This window comes from Sarcophilus harrisii, chromosome 1 (genome assembly GCF_902635505.1).
Source record: "Sarcophilus harrisii chromosome 1, mSarHar1.11, whole genome shotgun sequence".
Lineage (NCBI taxonomy): Eukaryota > Metazoa > Chordata > Mammalia > Dasyuromorphia > Dasyuridae > Sarcophilus > Sarcophilus harrisii.
In genome coordinates this window covers 697,928,825-697,951,923 of record NC_045426.1, presented here as the reverse complement: position 1 = coordinate 697,951,923, position 23,099 = coordinate 697,928,825, and the positions used below count along the sequence as shown (strand labels likewise).

At 37.9% G+C, this 23,099-nt stretch overlaps 1 protein-coding gene across 9 annotated transcripts in view; it reads left to right on the top strand.

Moving 5' to 3' along the window:
* CIT (citron rho-interacting serine/threonine kinase) overlaps nucleotides 1-23,099 on the top strand; it is a 151,200-nt gene that overhangs the window by 83,289 nt on the left and 44,812 nt on the right. For 8 of the 9 annotated variants that reach the window (XM_031948704.1, XM_023497176.2, XM_023497175.2 and 5 more), the window contains 5 exons: nucleotides 1,067-1,183; nucleotides 1,884-1,993; nucleotides 3,675-3,849; nucleotides 6,080-6,277; nucleotides 13,811-13,864. In XM_031948704.1, coding sequence (XP_031804564.1) covers nucleotides 1,067-1,183; nucleotides 1,884-1,993; nucleotides 3,675-3,849; nucleotides 6,080-6,277; nucleotides 13,811-13,864 — 654 coding nt within the window. The remainder of the gene's footprint in view (nucleotides 1-1,066; nucleotides 1,184-1,883; nucleotides 1,994-3,674; nucleotides 3,850-6,079; nucleotides 6,278-13,810; nucleotides 13,865-23,099) is intronic. The other variant, XM_031948703.1, reaches the window with a different exon arrangement.

Here is a 23,099-nt window from a genome sequence, read left to right as displayed (position 1 = left end):
CCTGCCTGTGTCCCCAATTCCTTCAGCTTTATTTCCAACACCCTATTGTCCCTCTTGATGGTGTTGGCATCATTAAGGTTAATCTACATGAATGAGAAAGCATGGGGGAGCTTTCAAAAAGCTTGAAATCTTTTTTCTAATTTTTATTTTCGTCAGCAGGGAGGATCATATACTTCCTAGGACATTCAGTCCTACTGGTAGCTGGTGACACCGTCACCTTTTGCTACCTCATGGCAGCAAGAGATGCTTTCATTGGAATGATCAGCTCCAGGAACACGTGGCTTCTCCAGTGGGAAAGCTTCCTCTTCTCAGGGCTCTTTCTCTTTAGTGAGCCTGGAGCAGATGTGTAGAGGACACTGGCGCACACCATTCCTTTTCTAGCGTCTAACTGGACTTCAGCCATCTTAGATAGTGTTTTACCTTGTGTTTTGGTCTGGGATGTGAAACCTGACTGCTGTCACTTTAGAACTCTGACCCCCCTCTTTGGGCTTAGCAGTCAGCTGCAGAAGACCAACTTCACGTCCCAAATTCTACTTTGTTCTTCACTTAAGAACACAGTTTATATAAGAACTATGTTCTTATAAATTGAATTGTGAGCAGATTCATCCTAAAAGTGACTAGGAATATCTGATGTTTCTTGAGAAGAGAAGCACAGAACTGCTCAGTGGCAGGAAGAGTTCTTGTGCTCCAGATGAGAAGCAACAACTACTGGCCACAAAAGCTTTTTCTGGGTCCAGTTAGAGAGCAACTTCTTTTTTTTTTTCTTCCATCTTCCATAAACACTCTTTAGCTGACCTGTGCGGTTTGCCTCAGTGGACTGTAAGGCAGCTAGTTTTAAATAGGCATGTAGAATGATTTTATCTATTATTTTTCTGATGGATGGTATTAATTGGAGTAAATTCTGCCTTTTAATAATTGCCTCTGCTCTGTCAGTATTTATTGCTTGCCCCAAAGTTTAGAGGCCTTGGTGTCTTTTCTGGGCAGCAGCCCTCCCAAGTGTCCCTGTTTAGTCTTTCTACTAAGCTGGGATCCTTAGGTCATTCATTTACTATTCTGTTTCCTTTAGGTTTTGGACAATCAGATAAAGAAAGATCTCGCTGACAAGGAAACACTTGAGAATATGATGCAACGACATGAGGAAGAAGCGCATGAAAAAAGCAAGATTCTCAGTGAGCAGAAGGCGGTAGGTGGAACCAAATTGAAAAATACTTTGAACAATTATTTCTTTCCCCATACATTGGGGGCCACATACTCGAAAAAACTTCATTCCTGGGCTTGTTGCTTTTATTTTGATAACCATCATTGTACTAGGTCTTTGCAAGGAAGCTGCATGGAACATGACATCCTCCTATAAAAATCACACTGAAAAAACCACGATATGTGATGTTATGTCATCCTCTCAGCATACTTTCGACATCCTCCCAAGGGTGATATGAGAAGCTTTGCAGGGTTTTTTGCAATCCCATTTTCTTCTTCTTTAGTTTTATGTCTTGCCTTTTTTAGTTATGTATATCTGCTCTAGGCAATTGGAGAAAATGATGGAGTGAGTAACAATTGAAGAAATGATGTATTTTTCACTTATAAATTCCTCAGGATGAATCCCACAGATAACTAATCACATGTAAATATGTACCCATTTAATTGTAGTTCTTCAAAACGTTCTATGAAACTACTTATATATTTTTTGACTTGGAAGAGAAACTGATTATTAACTTGTATGCATGACTTTTATGACTGACATTTGAAAGGCTTTTTGAGTCAGTCTTTGCCTGTGGCTAGATTATAAGTAACCAAGATGCGACATTGACACTGACCATGAATTCTGACTCACCTGATGATGGCATTTTCAGATGTATATTGTCTAAAGGAGTCTTGTGTTTCAGATGATCAATGCTATGGATTCCAAGATCAGGTCTCTGGAACAGAGGATAGTGGAGTTGTCAGAAGCCAATAAATTGGCAGCAAACAGCAGCCTTTTTACCCAAAGGAACATGTAAGTCTCCTAATTCTAGCTGCTTTTTGGTTGCATCTTAGGCTTCACTCTCTAAGTGCTAACCACACATGGTTTCTCTTCGATAAATTGTGACAAATTCTGTTTGTCTTCTTGTATAATGTTTGTCTCATCTAAGTGTCTCAAGTCAACTATTTCTTTCCTTTCCTCCTGGTGGTTTGATGTTGCCTTGGAAGGAAGTCTCCAGTGGAATGGCCCAGGCATCTAAGCTTGACCTTGTGCCTTTTATTATTTTTGTCATGCTTGGATAAAAGCTTAGGTGGCATGTGAAAGAAATTTTCAGGTATGAATCAATAGGGTGATTGCTAAGGAAGCTAGTATGATGGATGCTGAGAGTACCCAAAGGAAGCACCTGGGGTTGGGAAGGTCCTGGTGTTCATGTCATATGAGGACTAACTGAAGGAACCAAGAGGATATGGGGCAGAACACATTAGTGCTTCTCGAGGATTTGAAGGGCTGGTGCATGGAAGAGTCCTTCTGTGTTGTTGGCCCGGGGCAGAAGAGTAGGATCCATGGAGAGAAAGAAGAAAAGGGATAGATTTAGGCTTCATGTATGGGAATACTTCCTAAGGAGGAGAGGAATGAAAATGTGGAATAGGCTCCTTTAGGGAGACTGGTGGTTCTTCCTCACTAAAAGTCTTTAAGCAATATTGAGCAAGTTCTAGGAAGGTTCTGTTTGAACTAGATTGTTTCTGAGGTCCCTTTCAACTTGAAAATTCTGTCATGCCTCCTCTAACTCTTCCTCAACCTAAATTGTGCTTTCTTAAATACTTCAACTGACTTTGAGATTGCAGGATTAAAAAGGGTATTTTAGTCACTTCAGGCATTGTCAGCAGCCTCTCCAACGTAACTATTTATAGCTTTGCTTTTGTATATCTCCATTTCTTGTTAAAGTGACTTGCTTTTCTGACTCTTCAGAGATGAATGTTATTATGTGAATGGATGGCTTTTGTTTTGTTTTGCCGGCCTCTGAAAAATTTGGAAGTAGAGTCATTTGCAGAAAAGTCATTTGCAGAGTGGGCTGTTGAGTAGAATCAAGTTCAAGAATAGTTCTGTCTTTGTCCCCCTAAACTTGTTGATTTCAAACACAATTACAATTCACAGGGGTTGTCCACAAGCTCTTCTGTGGTTCTTTTTACCTGTCTGTGTGTGTTATGTCTCAGGAAGACAGTTCTTGGTCTTTCAGACCTTCTGGTGTTGTTACTAATAGGAAGGTTAGAGAAAGGAGTGGATTGTATTTGAGAGAAATGGAAAGAAAAAGGAGACTTTTTTCAAATAGATTCTATTTATCTTTCTCTTTGGGGATCTTGTTTAAATAAGTGGTTGCCTGAGGTGGTAAAGTTAATCTCTTATATACATTAAATAGGAACTTTTTGCTCACTTAAAGGCAGACTTCACAATCAGCAAAGGAGTGAAATGGTAATATTTCTATCTTCTCCCACATGCGTGATTAATACCACAGGTGTGGGGACCTGAGCAAAGATGACTAAAGTTAGCCAGATTTTTCCATGATTATATCTGAGGCAGAAATAGGAGAAACTAATTTGAGGGTGATCATGGTCCATTATTGTCAAATTTCCTCTATTTTCATATATACTTTCTAAGTCAGTGGTGGTCTGTAAGTGAAAATGTATTTTTGTTTGATTCCTTCCACCTCAATCAGGAAAGCCCAAGAAGAGATGATTTCAGAACTCAGACAGCAGAAATTTTATCTGGAAACCCAAGCTGGGAAATTGGAGGCTCAGAATCGAAAGCTAGAAGAACAGTTGGAAAAAATCAGTCATCAAGACCACAGTGACAAGAGTCGCCTTTTAGAGCTGGAGACGAGGCTGAGGGAGGTACAAATGAAGACCTATTCCTTATAATCTTATGTGCTGAGGGAAATTCCCAGTTGACTAAGCTACAAGAGGGGGCAAGCAAAAACAATGATAATTCCAACTTTTTGAGTTTTGAGTATTTGGGGAGCATAGTGACGCCAATAATAGAAATAGAGCAATGGTAAGGGGGAGTTGGGTTTTTGGGAAATAAGGTATGAGTAGAGAAGATGAATTTGATTTTAGACCTGCTGAATTTGAGGCAAGTGGACCATTTGAGTAGAAATGGCCAGGAGGCAGTTGGAAATATGGGACTAGAACTTAGTTTAAATTTTCAGAACAGGAAAGATATTTGAGGACATCTGCAAAGAAGTAATAATTGAAATCCGGAAGATGGATGAACCTTTAAGGAAGAGAGCATAGAGGGCCAAGGCCCAAACCTGAAATGTTCACAGTGGGAAATAAATTATAATGCAGTCTTAAAAGGAAAGTTGTTCTTCAGGGGACAGTGAGGTTTTTCATCATGCCTCTAAGTGGTCTGAAAGCCTTTGAGGATAATTAACTTTAATTTTCTAGACTTTTTTTATTATTAGTTTCTACAATAAGCTTTTTAGGATAGGGCCTCATTTAATGCTCTAAGTAGTTAAAATACATCTCTGCAGAAAATTTACATTTGAATAGTGTTTCTTTCTCTTACTTTTCCCATTTCAAAAATTTCTACCTTATATTGTCTGCCCCAGACAGGCCAGGACTCTAGTTCCATCTTAACAGGGCAAATAGATGGAAAACTGCTTCCATTGAAACTTGTTGCTCCATTTGGAATTATATATTTAGCCTCATTGTATATTCTGGAGAGAGATAAGAAGCCTTAATCCTTTGGGGTTTGTGTTTCTTTGGGAATTTGGCTAGGAAGGTCATTTTCTCAATTACAATTTTGTTTCTTTTGCTCTGGCACAAGCTGCACATAAAATAATAATAACCTACTTTTGATAAATGTATATAGTATCTCAAGGAAAACTAATGAATAGAGGTCATTCAGTCTTTCGTTGTTCTTATATGTTAAGAATACCATACTATTATCTTGCATAGTCATTGACTTATCTAAAGTTAACACTTTAATTTTCATACCTTTTCCTTCTGACATCTGACAGATAACTCATTCTTAGCTATCATTACTCTGGGATTATATGACTCTGAAGTTGTTTCATTTATAGTTGCCACTAATCAGAAGGGTCCCAAGACTCTGTAATATAAGTTTTCAAAGAGTTTCAGAGTACACCTAAAAGATCCATCTTTATCTTGAAATCTGTGGTCCAAGCATTCATGTTTTAAATGAAATCTACTTTCCCAACTTGCTTTACATATGTTGCCTGGATTCATTTGTTCATATTGACTCTGTCATGGCCTTAAATAATGCACATACACATCCATTGAATACCATTTAGTCATACCATATTTGCTATTTTCTTTGTTGTCTGTGTAGGTGGACTGTTGACTTTTTGCTTTATGTTTTCATCTCTTAGTTTGTCAAAACTCTTTGTGTTTTGATTGACCCCAAAGAATTTGCCCTATGGTGTGCAGAGCATTCTGTACTTGTGCAGAGGGAACCTGGTTTTTGAGCTCTGTTCTTTCTCTAAATAATTCCAACCCTCTGTGAAATCACATGGAATGTCTCTGGCTTTTGGGAGTTCCTCCTTCTAGGTAGGCATGTCCATGGGGCTCATTTTGCTGTTCTTTTCTGGTATTTTAATAGGGGGTAAGAAACAAGAGTGTGCAGTGTAATGATGGAGCATCGCTTAATAAAAAGTCAATCAAGGGACATATTTAAAATAAATGAAAGTGGCCTGTCATTCTAATCAAGTTTTGTTAACATTGTAAAAGTGCCCTTGTTACTAATAGGAAGTTATTTATAGCTATTTTGTGTGTATGACACAGCTATTAGATATTTTCTAAAATATAAGAGTAATTGTTCTAATTTGCATTTGAGATTCTCGCTCTGCAGTTTTTTCTTGGAAACATTCCAAGCCCTTGAATACTTTAAAGCGATCCATAAAATGAAGGCCTAGAACAGTTTTAGTATTGGCTAGATTTATCAGAAGCAGTTAGGTTTGTTGGTAGAATGTCTTCCTTTGCGCTGCCCTCAGTAAATGTTCTGCCAGCCCAGACTCCAGTTTGAGGGGAATAACTGTCAGATTTTGCCTCAGTTTCCTTGTCAGTTGACTTCTTTTGAGTGTGGGTCATTTCTCTTAATTAGGTTAGTCTAGAGCACGAAGAGCAAAAGTTGGAACTTAAGCGCCAGCTCACTGAACTGCAGCTCTCCCTCCAGGAGAGAGAATCTCAGCTTTCAGCACTGCAGTCGGCACGCACAGCATTGGAGAGTCAGCTCCGCCAAGCAAAGACTGAGCTGGAAGAGACAACGGCCGAAGCTGAGGAAGAAATCCAAGCACTCACGGTAGGTCCAAAGAACCCTAGAACAGTGGAGTGTGGGGGACAACCAACAGAGCCGAATTGAGAGTGAAGGAGAGCTAGAGGGGCTCACTCTCTGGCATGAGAAAGGATTCCCTGAGCTTCTCCCTCCTTGGAGCTGGTATATTTTTTCTTGGTTGGTTTTTCTTTTGATAACCAATTGTGGCTGCTGGAAATTCCTTTTGGATTCTGGAAGAACTACCTGTTGTATACTTATCCTTTCTCTCCAGTTTGCCTTTGCATGGTGTTTTATGATTTTATGAAGCTCCTTCCTTCCTGTAATCCTGACAGTTAGGAAGACTCTGACACTTGAAGTCAAGAAGCTTGGGTTCAAATGCCTGCTCTGACACTTATGCTCACCCTGTGGCCTAGGAGGAATCCCCTTGACCTCTAACCAATGGCTTTTCTCAGCTGTTACAGGGAACGGGGTGGAGTGTGTGTATGTGGGGAGCTTGGTCCTTTCCAGCTCTAAATCTATCCTTCTCTGATCCTTCTAACTCCTTCAAACTGGAAAGAGCAGTACAGGCATTATCAGCATTTAAAAATGAGGAAATTAAGGCTCAGTGAGGCTTCCAGGAATTTACTAAACTGTGGCTTAGTGACTTAGTCATGATTATCGCCAGTATATGTTAGGATTGGGACTGTAGCCCAGATATGCTGACTTGAAAGCTAGTACTTTTTGCACTACAACACAATACTCAAAAATAGCATTTTGTATTGTTATTTTCACTAATGAACATTTTTCCTGAGTTTATACTATATTATTCCTTTTGACATCATTTAGTTTAAGTGTAGATCAATGCTGTTTCCTCCTATTATTATAAATTGCCATTCTGTTATTTATAATAATTTATTTATTTGGTTAGCCTGGGACTTTTACTGAATTATTCTTATTTTAAAACATGTCTTCTTCCATTATATCTTCTTGCCATTTGGCAAGATCCAAATGGGAAAGATTTGGAATTTATTTTAAAAAGTGATTTACCTTAAATTCTTCTAGTAGTTAAATAGAATCTTATATTTCTATTGCTAGTATTTTGAAATTATCGATGTTATCATTTTTCTTCTTTCTGAAATTTTGTATACATTTCAAAAAAGACTGAGTTTCAAAAAAAGACTGAGTTTCAATTTAAATAGTCTTTTCTCCTTAGAACACTAGGTTGCTGTGATATTCCTCAAATATAATTTCCTCGGAGCTGCAAAGATTGCCACCCTGTTAGTCTAAGAAAAGGTGCAGATATCATATCTTTGTTTCTGTTTGAGACAATAAACTCAAAATTGCCTATGTGTCATTGATGTTTATCTGCAGGTATATTAGCCCTTTAAATCATTAAATTCTGGAAATTAGAATGTGCTATGGACTGGCTTTTGGAAGCCTAGCACAGTAGCAAACCCTTATTTCATTTAGGTGACTGAGATCACTGTCTCAAAGTGTATCAGGAGCATCTGACTGCTCTTCTGTCTCCTTTGGTGCTTAAACCTCTTCCCAGGCCTTCAAGGAGGATGTGTCCCTTTGGTTTTATCCCTTCCCTTGTCTCCACCAGCAGTCTCATTTAGTCCCATGGCTTTAACTTCTACTTTCTCAAAGGTGACATGTAAATATCCATTACCAGCTCAAACCTCTTCTCAGCTCAGGGCCTGTGTCCCCTCTTGTCCCATCATCTGCCAAGCCTTGTCTCTTCTTGATTCTGTCTCTGGTGTAGGTGCTGCTTTGCCATCCATCTGTTGGCATTGCTGCCATGGGCTTTTCCTCCTCACTTCTACTTTGTGCAAAAGCCGGCTTTCGTTAAGCCACGTATTTATGCTTTCTTGTCTTTTTACTTTATATTTATCCTGAGGCTGTTTATTCTATATCTTCTTTAATATGCACAGGCTGTCTCTCTTGATAAAATTTAATTTTGTGAAGAGAAAAATACTTATATTTCTGGCACCTGTAATAGAGCCTGGCACAAAATGGACCCTTGGTTAATGCTTGTTGGTTGGTAAATCTTGCCTTATCCTTCTTTTGCTCCAGAGTCTTCAGTGGGTCCCCCTTCCAAGTAAAGTCCAGTTACCTTTGTTCAAGCTGCACATTTTGATCTCTGCAGTCTCTGACTCAGTGCCAGGCCTGGAGCAAATAGCCATTTTATAGGTACTTGATGATAAATGGTTGTGTCCTTGCTTCATGGATTTGGATTCCAGGCACACTGGACACAGCGTAGCCTCCAAAAGGATCCCATGCTGCCCCTTCCTAGTTCTTTCTTTGCTGGAATCGCTTCTCTATTCTGCTTTTGCTGTCGGGATGATCACCTGTTCCTTTAGCCCCCAGAGATGTGGCGTCCTAATGTCCCATAGTCAGAAAGCACCTTCCCTCCCTTAGTCCTCTCCTCCAAGCTTGTCTGGGTTGCTTTGTATTGTGGTTTGCTTTGTGTCTTTTTCATCTCCTCAGACTGTAAGCTCCATGAAGGAGGAGGCTAAGCTCATGTGACATTGTTTCACTTCAGTGACTAGCACAGTGATTTGCATACAGTGTGTGCTTAATCTTGCTTGTTGAATCGTGGCTTTTTCCCCCTGAGGCAGCTGGGGTTAAGTGACTTGCCCAGGATCACACAGCCAGGAAGTGTTAGTGTCTGAGGTCACATTTGAACTCAGGTCCTCCTGACTTCAGGACTGGTGCCCACTGTACCACCCAGCTGCCCCTGTATTGTGTTGTTATTTATTTATTTTTTAAAAAGACGAGCTCAAGAGAATCTAGAACTTTAGTTCTTCTGCCCTCTTGGAATGATGGTGATCCTTATAAAGTAGGAAGTGGTCAGTGTTTATTCAGATGGATGTGATACCTCTTTAAGCAAAACAGCTGTGTTTGTGTATTAGATACACAATCCTTTTAGATTAGATTACATAGAAATCCTTTTCCTTCTTGATTTGATTTTGCTGTTTGGAATTTGAAGAGCTAGGGAAAGAGAAAGAGAGAGAATGTGTTCATACAAGTGCCTATTCTCTTTTGATAAATTATCAATAATTCTAGTTACTGATAACCTAGGATTATTTTTTGGTTTCTGTTCTGGTAAACGTGTTCATTTTAAAGAAGATATACTTCTCTGAAGAGGAAAATGGTTGAGTTAGATATGATGAGTGTCAAATTAAAGCAGTTTTATCGAAAATTATCTCTTAAAAGCTCATAGTGTTTAAATATGAACTACTATGGTATGTTACATTCTAAAGAGAAAATGAAGTTGGATCTGGCAAAGTCTAAAGCAAGGCATTTACCTCTCAGTATGAGAAGAATTTTTAAAGAAAGGAGTTACCTGATTTGGCCTTTCTTCTCCTGCCAGATTGGACGAAACCCAATTAAACTGTAGAACTCTGTTGAAGTCATTTGGCAGAGCAGCTATTTGGTTGGCTTTTTCATGCAGTCTGCTTTACCACTCTCCTTTGGATCCACCCTTTCCCCCCCAGGCATAAAAATTCAACCACAATTAATAGCATATTGAATAAAGTTAGAAGGTGTACATGAAATTAAATATGTGTAAATAGCTACAGAAGCCTTTTTAATATGTTGGGTCTGAACTTCTGAAATTTTAATTGTTGAGGGAAGATAGTTTGTGTTGTTTCTATATATCATCTTTTTAGTCAGGATTACTTATAATCTTCAGCAGAGATCATATGGCCTACAGGGGCATATTTATGGAATCAGGATTACTTTGAAACCTACAGGAGAGCTTCCAGCTTCTTGGTCTCTCTGGGTGTCATTTGGAGATGTGTCTGCTTTTTTGGCCTAAGGAATAACACCTTATAGTTAAAAAGCTACTAGAAGCTTTTTGCTCAGTGCCATTTTTCTTATGTTATTATCACATGTTGTTGGTTTTACTTTTGGATGCATATTAAAATCAATGCCTGCTCACATCCTTATTTTTGATATGTGCATTCTAATTGATGACATTCTAAATTGCCAAAGTGAGAGCCAAGAAATAAAATCAAGGATCAGAAATAGGAAGATTTATCTGTTTATGTACAGGGATGAATAAAGGAATGCTTGGATCTTCTTTTCTCCTATCCTTTCGTGGTTTCTGAAGATAGGGAGCAGTCTAATCTTTTGTTTTTACTTTTTACTGTTTTCATCAATGCATCAGCAGCTTTCTCCATGCCTTCTTTCTTCCTCTTCCCAGATTCTCATTAAAACAGATGGAAAAGACAGTTAAGAGAATGCTGTGTTTAGGAAAGACTGGCTCTGAGCTACCTTTGCAGCCTTACCTCTCACAAGGCTCCTTCACATGCAGCCCAGATGGATTGTTTGCCCATCCCTGCACACGCTCTGTGCTGTTCTGCCTCTGTTTCTGCTCTTGCCCTTTTGGTTCCCCTCTTCCTTTCCCTAGCCTCTATTCTGACTGCTGGAAAGAATGGAGAAATCTGTGTCCTTGCCATTAAGAGCAGCCCAAGGTTCCAGGGCTTGTGACTCAATGGGCCATCTAGTCCAGCACCCTGGATTGATAGTTGAAGAGATTGAAGCCCAAAGGTATGGTTATTAGGCCAGGGTCACAGAGGCACGGCCAGTGTACCCAGGGCCTCGGGCTTCCAAGTCCAGCAGTGTTTCCATGGGAGCAGAAAACATCAGGAGATCCCCACATCTCTTGGAGCTTTGGATGATGGCCACTCAGATTCATAGAGCATTCTAAAGTTTGTAGATCACTTTTCACACATCCATACCAGGCCTTGAGGAGAGAAATCATGATCCCCATTTTCCAGATAAGGAAACTGAGGCAGTCTTCGCTCATGCAACTCAGAAGTGTCTGAGGTGAGACTTAAATGTCCATTCTCTGATCATTGCTTCATAGGGCAGCCTTGAGGATCTGTTTTTTTTTTTTTTTTTGGGGGGGGGTGTCTTTCCTCTCCAGGCCTGGGGAGGCCTGAATTAGATAATCTCAGTACTAAATCTATGATAAAGCATGATATAGATGTCAGCTGTTATTATTATAAAACCAACTCCTCCATAAAACCTTTTTGATCCTCTCTGCTGAAAGTACAGGCACATCTTGGAGATATTGTGACTTCTGTTCTAGATCATCACAATAAAGCAAATAACGCAATATAGGGAATCACATAAATTTTTGAGTTTCCTAATCATGTAAAAGTTACGTTTATTCTATCCTGTAATATAGTAAGTTTAAAATAGTTTAATGTCTTAAAAATATACATGCCTTAATTAAAAAATATTTATTGCTAAAAAATGCTCATACTCCTCTGAGCTTTCAGTGGGTCATAATCTTTTTTGCTGGTAGAGGGACTTGCCTGGATGTTGATGGCTGCCAACTGATGAGTGTTGGGGGATCTACCTTCTTGTCTATCTGGGCTTTCAGCATGCTTTTCTCACTGTTTAATCCTTTCTAGCTTTTGATTTGAATTGAGAGAAGTTGGCTTCCTTTCACTTGAATACTTATGGGCCATTGTAGGGTTATTAATCGGCCTGATTTCAATACTGTTTCTCAGGGAATAGGGAATTCTAAGGAAAGAGAGAGAGCCAGGGGAACAGCCTTTTGGTGAAGCAGTCAGAAAGCGAATAATATTTATTGATTAAGTATGCCATCTTATGTAGGTTCTGCTTGTGACTTTCCAAAACAATTACTTTAGCAACCTCAAAGATTTGAACATAGCTCACTATAACAGATTGACCATAATAAAAAGTTTGAAATATTGCTTGAAAAAAATGTGACACAGAGACATGATGTGAGCATGTGCTGTTGGAAGAATGGTGCCCAAAGACTTGTTCAATGCAGGGTTGCTACCAATCTTCATTTTGTAAAAAGTTTGGTATCTGTGAAGTGCAGTAAAACAAAGTAGTTAGCATTTATATAGGCCTTTAAGGTTTGCAGAACACTTGAAAAATATCTCATTTGATCCTCACACTCATCTAGGGAGGCACATTTTACAGCTTCTTCACCTTTTCCAAATGAGGAAATTGAAGCAGGTAGACGAAGGTCTTGGCCAGGATCTCACAGTTAGTAAGACTGAATCCAAACTCAAGTCTTCCTGATTCCTGGCTCCTGGATCAGGGTTCTATTTAGTGAGCCACTAGCTGCCTCCTTGATGACACATATTATACTTTTATTTGTCTTGTGCTTTGTGTTTATTTAGTTTCTCCCAAACTGTCACATGGTAGGATCTTGCACAACATAGAGGCCCAACATGTATTGTTGGATGAATGAATGGCTTCCTTGTGTGTCTAGATTCCTACAGATCCCTGTCTTTACTTTTTAGGGCATGAACTTCATGAAAGATGATTATGCACTTTATGCTGTGTGCTCTTAATGAGGGGTGTTTAGTGGTTATAACATTTCCAGAATCAGCCACAAGATCCATGATAGATCAAGAAATTGTCAGCTAGAGAGTATATTGCTTTGATCATGGTGATAAAATATCAATTCTATAATTACATATTCAATTAGGATTAGTATTGGTTAATCAGACATGATTAGACAGTCTTGTAATTAATGTCAATAGAAATAGATTGATGTTATTAGCCATCTGAATTCTAACATGACAGTTAAAACAAACTTGTTATTAGCTGTTAACTGATAAATTGGGCAATCTTTGTCTGAAGCACACTTAAAACTTAATATAAATAGGCAAGTACAGGATCATAATAGTTTGAGATCAGAAAAGAGCCACAGGGTCTCATCAAAGCTGGTTCAGCTTTTCATTTTACATATGAGAAAACAGAAGCTCATATAGATTAAGGTGAAACAATTTAATTCAGCTCAGGTGCCAGCTTCTCTGGGAAGCCTTCCCTGTGAATTCCAGTTGTTTGTGTGCTCTCTACCTGCTCATTTGTCTTTCATTGTCCTTGTTTGTATACTGTTGTTGGCCCTTCCGGTGGATGTAATCTCTGTCAGCCCAAGGACTGCTTTGTTTTTGGCTTTGTATCCCAATGTCTGACCCATTGTAGGTTCTTTGTAAGGAATGATAGGAGCAAGACTAGAATCCAGATTTTCTGATGTTCTTCCCTCTGAGCAGATTTGAGTCATAAGACTAGAAAATAACAACAAACTTCCTTTAAAAAGATTCCTGACTAGTGTCCTCGCAAGCAAAAGTAGCACAAAATGGCAACTAATCTTCCCTTACCAGGAGTAAAACAGAACTTTAGACAGGCCAATCTAGCACCGGACCTATTTTGGGAGGCAGCAGGTGGACAAGTGAAGGGATCCAGAGAGAAAGAGGAATTTCTGTTACAAAAATAATAGATCTAGTAAAATTAAAGAGCCAACTTTGGGGTTTTTCTGTTGAAAATCTTTTGGGCAGACTACAAAAATTATATATATTCTAAATTATATCATGTCCCTAATATAGAAGAATGTTTACCAGTGATTTGACTTTTTAAGTTAATTTGACTTTGTGCTAGTTGATTCTTTGCCACTAAAGATATACATCTGCTTTCCCAGCTTGCTTACATATTAGGGAAATTGCTCGTCAGTGTATTTGACCAGTAACTATTAGATTCTATTCTAATGTATGAAAAATTGATGATTAACTTCTTACCTTTTAGGCACATAGAGATGAAATCCAGCGTAAATTTGAAGCCCTTCGTAATAGCTGCACAGTGAGTATTAAATAAAGATCATTAAAATAATTCAAAATTAAGAATGGAAAAAGTAAATGATGAACCCCCCTCCTTTCTGCTCTTCATTTCTCATATGGATGTTTGGCCTAAAGGAGTCAGTGCAATTTAAACTAAATGGATTTGAATTTTTAAGCTTTATATAAAGTTTAGTTTTTGAGATGTCAGTTTGAAAAAATTACTATCCATTCATCATGTTTTTGTTGGAGGATAATTTGTTAGGCTCAAAATTTAATTAAAATTTTTTTTTTTTGCAATATAGCTAATAAGATTGCAGCAAAAGATGAAAAGCTAATGTTTTTTCTCATAAAATGGGAAAGAGAAATTTACCTTCCCAGATTTCGGCCTGAGGCAGAATTCCTGTCTAAAATACAAGAACAGTCCTTTCTGGATGGTTACACGAAGCTTCTCCTTCTAGAATGATTAGCAATTGGGCCTTCCTCATTTAAGCCACACCACTTTTGCTTCTTGCTTAAAACAGCCCTATATGCTGTCTGAGTTTGCAAAGCATTTCTTTGTGCTCTTTAGATCCTCTTACTATTTCATATTAAAACTCAAAGTCTTTAATTTTTATCATGAAACACCTTCAGCAGATGTGCTTTTTTTGGTGGAAATTTCAGAAATGGCAAGTCCTTATTTCATACTTTCTTACCAAAAAATACTAAAGGTGATGCACTCTTCTAGAAGAAAAGGCTGTGTGGCTTCATTCACTTGTGATCTCCACTCAGTTTTGACCACAAATAGGTTTGATTGCCAAACTATTCAAGTCTTATGTTCTCCCTCTCTACCCTTTCCACCCCTCATTTTCTTTCCCTCTCAAATAGTCCAAGACCTCTTAGATGTTGAGGTGTTGTTTTCAGAAAAACATATTTTTCTTCCCAGTAAGTTAGATAGCTGCAGAACTTCCTCTCGGGGGCAGCAAATCCTTGTGTTTTGTTTTTTGTCTATCCACTTGTACATGCCCATAAGTGATCTGGTGTAGAGTGCATTTCTCATGATGCTAGGGCTTTCCTTCCATTTCCCTTTGACCTATTCTTTTGTTTCTCTCTCATTCTATTCCTGCTTCCTGTGTCTTCTGTTCTAGTGTTCTCAGTTCACATTTTTCATGACAGCTATACATGTTGTTGATAGGTACTTAAATGTCGAACCAATATATTTATGTCATATTTTTATATTGCAGTGTATTGTAAAATGAGATGTATTTTAAAGGTGTAAGTCAGTCAGCTGGTTCAGCTTTTTAGGCTTTTCTTCTTGGAAATGTGTCTTTTTTCTAGAACATAGTATGTTTTGTTTTTAATAGAAAATAGCTGAGAGGTATAATTCACATAGTGAAAATTCTTCCCCCAGAATGCTGGGGTTGGAGCACAGTGAGATCTCTCTGTAATTGTTGTAAATATTTCATGAATGTGTAATCAGGAGCATATGACCTAAACCTCTCAGAGCTTCCTCAGGTAACTCTATGGGTGAAATGGGGTCAAGAATACTTTCAAGGTCATTATAAAGGAAGTATTTTGTGAATCTCATGGCTCTGCAGAAATATGAGCTAACACAGGTAGTCTAGAAGCTTTTTAAAACTTTTAAAACTACATTAAGGCTTTTGGGACACTTGGCATTATGATTGTTGTTCTAGAATAATGCTCTGTAGTTACAAGAGGTCTAGAAAGTATAGACATTGTAGGAAGTGATGACCTTTAACCAAGTGCATTACACTTTTGTAAGAGCAATAGGTACTTTAAGGACATTTAAAGTGTATGTTAAAAAAGAGCTGTATGCTTAAGCCCTTTCAAAAAAGTCTAGGTTTTTTTTTTTCCCCCATAGATATTGTCCTTCCCATCTGTACTTTCTAGAGGCAGCTGAAGGCACACAGTGCAGGAAATGTTGGGCCTACAGTCAGGAAGAACTAAGTTCAGAACTTCCCTCAGAAATCTATTAGAACTGTGAATGTGGGCAAATCACATAAGCTCTGCCTGCTTCAGTTTCCTCAAACTATAAAAATGAGACTAGTAAGCACTCCTTTTCCTGGATTATTGTGAGTATCAAATGAGATAGTATTTGGGAAGAGCTTAGTACAATGTCTTGTACATAGTAATAAATTCTTCCTTCCTGTCATTATTAGGACCCAAATAATCATTGAATCCAACAGAAAAAGTTCAGCCAGCAGCATTTAGAAAACTTAAAAATAATATTTTAAAACTTAAACTGTCCAATATTAGAGGTTTTAAAAAAAGATTTTATTGAATCTGGCATCCAAGACTACCTAAATCTGTTTCAGAGAGAAGCTGGTAGGCAAACATGCGACCGAATTCTTTATGTGTCAGTGTGTTGACTCTTAAGATAAAAAATGGAACAGTGTTCACGCAGGTGTTTTTAAGCAGGAATCAGGGAGCACTGTGTATTTTATTGTTCCCCCTTTTTTTTTTTGTAAAACTGCAGGAGCAAGCATCATTCCTTGCATCCTCCTGAGAACTGGCCAGGCAGCAATACCTTGCTTTTACTTTTTATTCTATTTTGGTTGAAAAATGAACTTAAGTTTGTCAGAACCATGACACTTACAGAGCAATCTTGAAAAGGCAACAGAAATCTGAAAATTCTGGACAGTTATTTCGGGAGATTGGGGTTGAGAAGGGAGGTAGCAGAAGAATCTAAGTTCTATACTTATTTCTGTTGTAACTATGCTAAAAACTTTGATGATGAGAGATCTCTGAAGAAAGCACATGAGGGGAACTACAGCCAAATTCCTGTACTGAAGAAGGAAAGGTGTTTGGAATCACACTTTGCCAAATTGTGATTAATTAGGCTGCATTATTATATAATTGTGATTAGTTAGACTTCCTCCACCAAGGAAAATTGCACTCCCTTGCAACTTAGTGGATTGTTTTTAAGAGTTGCAATTACAGAAAATGTCATTACCTTGCAACCAGCTTGGTGAGGAATCTAACTTAGCTTGAGTATCCCTTGAACAACAAGCACATAGTCTGTTGCTGGGTCTGTACTTGAAACCATTCCAAGATGGTAGTTGTTTGGACTCTGCTGGCCTAATCCCTGAGCACTTGTGGTCAGGGATGTAGCTGCCAGCATGAGACATCGGGGTGTCACTCTAGGAGATCATTAAATCATGCTAATGCTCAGTTATAGTGTCCCAGCTTCAGGGACAAGAAGGATCTCCCACATGGGAAAAAGAATCCCTTCTCCAATTTCTGTGAGTAGAGCCTGTGCGTGTGGACCTCCAGTGAGCAGGGCCCACTGCCTTCTGGGCAACCCATTCTGTTTGGAGATCGCTGTCATCCTCATGAGGATGAGGATTTCCTTGCCTCCAGCCACTTTTGCCCAGTATTCCTGGTTCTGCCCTGTGGGGCCAAGCATAGCCAGCCTATTCCCTTTTTCACTTACATCCCTTCAGATACTTGAAGATGGCTTCCATGTCCACTTAAAGCTTCTCCTCTCCAGATTCAATATCAACAACTGATCCTTATGTGGTATCTATAAGATCATGCTCAGAACTGAACACAATTTTCCAGATGAGGTCTGGCAGAGGCAGAGAACAGCAGCACTGCCACCTTTATTTCTGGACGTGTTTGCTGCCAGTACAGCTGAGAAGGAGAGTAGGTTGCCTGGCTGCTCTATAGCATTCTCCGATATATATTCATTCTAGCCTTGAGATCTTTTCAGATAAATTGCTACCTCATCACAGTTTCCCTACTTTGTCTGTGTGGAGTTGAACCTTGGAACCCAAGGGTAGTACTTAATCCCATTTCAATTTCACCTTCTTGTATTTGGCTCAGTGTTCTAACTTGTCAAGGGCTTTTGGAATTCTGACTCTCATTCAGTTAGCTTTTGTCATGTGCAGATCAGCCTTCCATTCACTTATTATCCAAGTCACTGATAAATCTGGTGAATATCCCAAAACCAAATATGTTTCTCTGGAACCTTCTGCTAAGTTGATATTAAATAATTAATGACTGCTTTTTATGTCTGACCCTTAACCAGTTTCAGATCTGCTTAATTATAACCATCTCAGAGTCCACATCTTATCATCTTTTCTGTGAAATGTTTTGGTTAACTATGTGTAAAGCACTCTCCTTATTTATCAGTTTAATAATCATACCCAAAAGGGAAATGGGCTTTACCCTTTGACCCAGCAGTATTCCACTGGGCTTGTATCCCAAAGAGATCTTAAGGAGGGAAAGGAACCCACATGTGCAAAAATATTTGTGGCAGCCCTCTTTGTAGTGGCAAGAAACTGGAAACTGAGTGGATGCCCATCAGTTAGAGAATGGCTGAATAAGTTGTGGTATATGAATGTTATGGAATATTATTTTTCTGTAAGAAACGATCCGCAGGATGATTTCAGAAAGGCTTGGAGAGACTTACATGAATTGATGCTGAGTGAAATGAGCAGAACCAGATCATTGTACATAGCAACATCAATATTATAAAATTATCAATTCTAATGGTTGTGGCTCTCTTCAACAATGAACTCATTCAGACAAGTTCCCATGGTCTTGTGATGAAGCGAGCCATCTACACCCAGAGAGAAGACTATGGAAACTGAGTGTAGTTCACAACATAGCATTTTCATTCTTTTTGTTGTTTGCTTGCATTTTATTTTCTTTCTCATTTTGTTTTCTAGTTTGATTTGACTTTTCTTGTGTAGTAAGATAATTGTATAAATATGTATGCATATATTGAATTTAACATATTTCTACTATGTTTAACATATATTGGATTACTTGCCATCTAGGGGAGGGGGGGTAGGGAAAGAGGGGAAAATTGGAACACAAGGTTTTGCAAAGATTAATGTTGAAGATTTATCCATGCATATTTTTTGAAAAATAAAAAGCTTTAATAAAGAAAAATAAAAAGAAAATGGACTTTGCTCTTGTCACCTATTCTTGGTGTTGACTTTTTGGTCCATCTTCCTTTTTTAGATGCTCACTTGTCAGCTTTGGAATCTTGTTGCCAGGGGAAATCAAAGTCAGGTTTGCTTGTCTGTATTTGCACATTCCTTGTTCTTCTGGTATTTGAAAAGCGGGACATTTACCCATTTCCAATCCTGTTCTCTTTCTCCTATTCTCTGTGATCTTCTATTTCTCTGACTGTGACTCTGCTGCTACTTCTGCCAGTTCTTTTAGAGTCTCTGCATCTAGGTCGGTAACTCAGACCCAATAAACACAACTGGATGTTTTTTGTTATCTACTCTGGATCACTTATGCCCATGTGCTATTTTTTTCTTGCCCTTCTCAACTAAAAGATTATTCTTTTTGTCATAGATAGGAAACTAATTATTAATTATCTCTGTGGTCAATTCAATTCAGTTTAATTTCAGTAAGCATTTATTAAGCCTTCTTCCCTGCTAGATATTATGGTATATGTTGGAGAAAGACAGCTGTGAAAACATCTTCTACCCTCAAAAAGCTCACATTCTGCTGACATAAATAATAAATACCATACATTAGCATCAGATCCAGTTCAATAAATAATTATTAAGTGCTCATTCTTTGCTTACAAGATACTACTGTGCTTGGCACTAGGGTCATACAAGACAGATCTGTGACTTTTCATTGTAAGAATATACATTTTTAAAAAGAAAATTTCTGTTTTTACTGTGAATTTAATCGACAAACAATATTCCAGTATGCAAAGAAGAAAATAGATTTTATATGAAACTGAACTTCTATATAATTTGTTTTTTAGTCTCTTTTCCTTCTTCCCTTTCCTTCTCTTCCTCTCTAACCCTTTCCTCTTCTCTTATTACTTTTTCCCTTTCCCTTCTCCTTTTCTCTCTCTATCCCTCCTCTCTGTCCCTTTCTTTTCTTCTCCTTTCCTCTTTATCTCCTTTTCCCCTAATTAGGCAAGTTGAAGGCTTCCCTTATAGTGAATAATATTAGTCATGGGAAATTAATTTTGTATCTCTAGTCTTCATCTCTCTGTCAAGAGGCTGATTGATCCTAAATTTTATGATATCATGATTGTTCATTTGTTGAGCAGTGTTTTGAAAGCTTTCAAAAATTTTTTTCCTTTACTCTATTGTGGTCATCAAATTGTAGATTTGTCTCCTGCTTCTGCTCATTTCAGTCCCTATTGATTCATTGAAGTTCTAAGTTTCTCTGAATTCTTACCTTACAATAATAACCCATTATATTCACATACTGATGTCTTCTGTCATCCTCCATCGAATAGATTTCTCACTTTTTTTTCACTTCTTTGCTGTAACAGAAAGAATTATTAGAAGGTTTTTTTTTTTTTTTTGGTAATGCTGGATCTCTCCCTCTGTCTTTGACCAGTTTGAGGCATGTGTCTTATAGGGTTATTTTCAGACTTAATTATTTTCACCTCACTTTTTGTTTCTGTTCCAAAATAGATTCTGGATGATTGGACCATTTCTTGTAGAACTTAGAATTTACTAGTAGGATTGAATAGAGAAATCTATACATGATCATTTAAAGGAGGGGGAGGATCACTGACAGAGCAAGACTTCCTGTAGGAGGCAGCACTGTAGCTGAGCCTTGAAGGGAGCTAACAATTTTAACAGTCTTGAGTTGACAAGTAACTGTGTTCCATCTTCAGCTTCCTGGCCTTTACAAAGTTGATGGATCATATGTGGAACCAGTCATTTCCCTTTGTTTTAGCTTGGTTGGTATTCCCCATCATCTCATTGCCCATTTTCCTGCCTGCTTTTATGTCTGGTTTCCCCCTTCAAACTGTTGGCTTCTTGAGAGCAGGAACTAACTCTTTTTATTAAGTGTAAATACTTAGTCCATGATATAATACTGAGCTGAGCCCATTCCCTGGCATGTTATAGGCACTTGATGAAAGTTGGTTGGAATGAATCTACTCTTTTTTTACCTGACTTCTTGGAATTGCCAACCTCTCTTAAGACGTAGCTCAAACAAGATGGCTTTTCTGATTCCCCTAGTTTTTAATGTACTTTTTCTCTCTCTTAAAATTGCACTTTATATACACTTTAGCTTTACTTACCCATGGTACAATGTAAGTTTTTAGAATACAGAGACTGTTCTATTTGCTCAGCACCTGGCACAGTGCCTTTCTTAAGCTGCTTGTTGTTCAGACATTTTACTCAAGTCTGACTCTTCATGACCCCATTTGGGGTGTTCTTGGCAAAGGCACTGGAGCAGTTTACCATTTCCTACTCCAGCTCATTTTACAGATGAGGAAACTGAGGCAACCTGTTTTAAGTGACTTGCCCAGAGTTCTACAGTTGACAAGTGTATGAGGCAGGATTTGAACTCAGGAAGGTGAGTATTTCTGACTCTAATTCCAATAATCTAGCCACTGAGCCACCCAGCTACTTTAATAATGGTTTAATTAAATTTAGAATTTCATTCTCAAGAGGCTCCTTTTGCTCCTGGGCTGACTTTCCTTAGATAATTTCAGTCTGTATCTCTACTTGTAGTTCCCAAAATCCTTTGGAATCTTCTTCTCAATCTGGGTATGTGTCAAAATGTTCCTGCCTTTCCTTTACCTAAATTCCAAGCTGGAATATTTGCTTCCCAAAATTCTCATCACCCAAGAAACTGGTTCTTCCTGGCTAATGAAAATCGGATCCAGAATCCAGAATTCTTTTTTGGTTCCTCTCTTTTGAAGGACAAAAGTAAAATTAAGGCCAGACAATGAACTAATAACTACTATGTTTTTCAAATATGATGTTGATTCTGTTTCTAACTCCTTTGATCTTCATCTAAATATTTTTCATCATGCTTTTACCCTCGGGAATCAAGTCAGTGATATCATTTTACTTGACCTGTTTCTACTGTCTGCCACAAAATTGAGTGCCTCTTGATAATAGAATAGGCTAAAACACAAAATTTTCTTATATTTGCTTATTTAGAAGAAATTTTTTTCTGTTAATAGTAACAGCAAAGTAGGCCTAAGAAAATCCCCTAACAATTTATAATTTTAAAATGTCATATATTCGTATTTTGTAAACATATTTTCTCTGTAATTTGAGTTTGAAAAATCCAGAATGAGTAGATTATAAAATACTTGAATCACAACAAAGGATAACATTCTCAAATTAAAACCTTAATAACTGATTCACGTAATCCAGTTCATGAGCTGCCCTTTCCACCCCCAAGTCAAAGCAACATTATACATTATAGAAGTTCAATAGATTATAACTTAGAAAAATACATCAGAAAGTCTGATTAAATTAGATTGCTCTAAATTTTTGAATCTTTGAGTGTAATCTTGTGATCAACAGATAATTCTCTACGTAAGTGAACAAAAGAGAGACTGCCACCAGATATGAATTAATTGATGATATGCTGGAAATAGAAATTAAGAGGCAAGAAGAAGCTTTTTAAAGACTCTGTAGAGATACTTTTATGATAATAATACCCCAGGTTTATCGAGCACATTAAGTACAAAATATTTTCCTCATAATAACCTTTATTATAATTGGTGTTCCTGTTTTGCGAATAAAACAAATTGAGGCTGAGGGAGGAGAAGTCCCTTGTCCATATGTTGTTGGTTATGTGTTGAGATTTACTGGAAGGTTAAAATAGGACTCTGCAAGAAAGATTGAAAGTTAGAAAAGCAGACTGGTAGCAGAGGCAGAGGAGAGAGATTTCTGAACTTGAAGTCAGCAAGGCTTCCAAACCAGTGCCTGACATTTACAAGTTGTGACTCTGGGCACATCTGTTAACGTCTTCATTCAGCAAATGGAGGTGCTGAGTCACAGGAAGTTCAGTGACTTTTTTAATTGGGTCTGTTGGAGAGCTTTTGGAATAAATGAGACAGAGCCCGAGTTTTCTGATCTGTGGTTGAGAGCAGGCTTTCTTTATCTTTTTGATCATCTGGTGAAACCTACAGACGTCTTTTCAAAATTATGTTTTTATATATATAAAATAAAATACACAAGATACAAGGGAAAACAATTATGCTGAAATGGTTAGCAAGATATTTTTAAAATACCAAGTTCATGGTTAAGAACCCGTGGTGCAAAGCATATTTGCCTAATATATACATTAGATAACTGAGTCCCAGGAAGCTATGGAGACAAAAGTTAGCTGGAAATGTTTATTAATCAATTTGGAAACCATGAATACTTATTGTATTTAGGTGATCAACACTGTTATTTGTAATTCTGGGACTCTGAGGTGGAGACATTAAGGGGGTGTTCTGTTAGAGCAGCACCTGACATGTAGTAAGTGCTTAATAAAAATGTCTTACCTGTGAGGTTTAATGACTGTCAGAA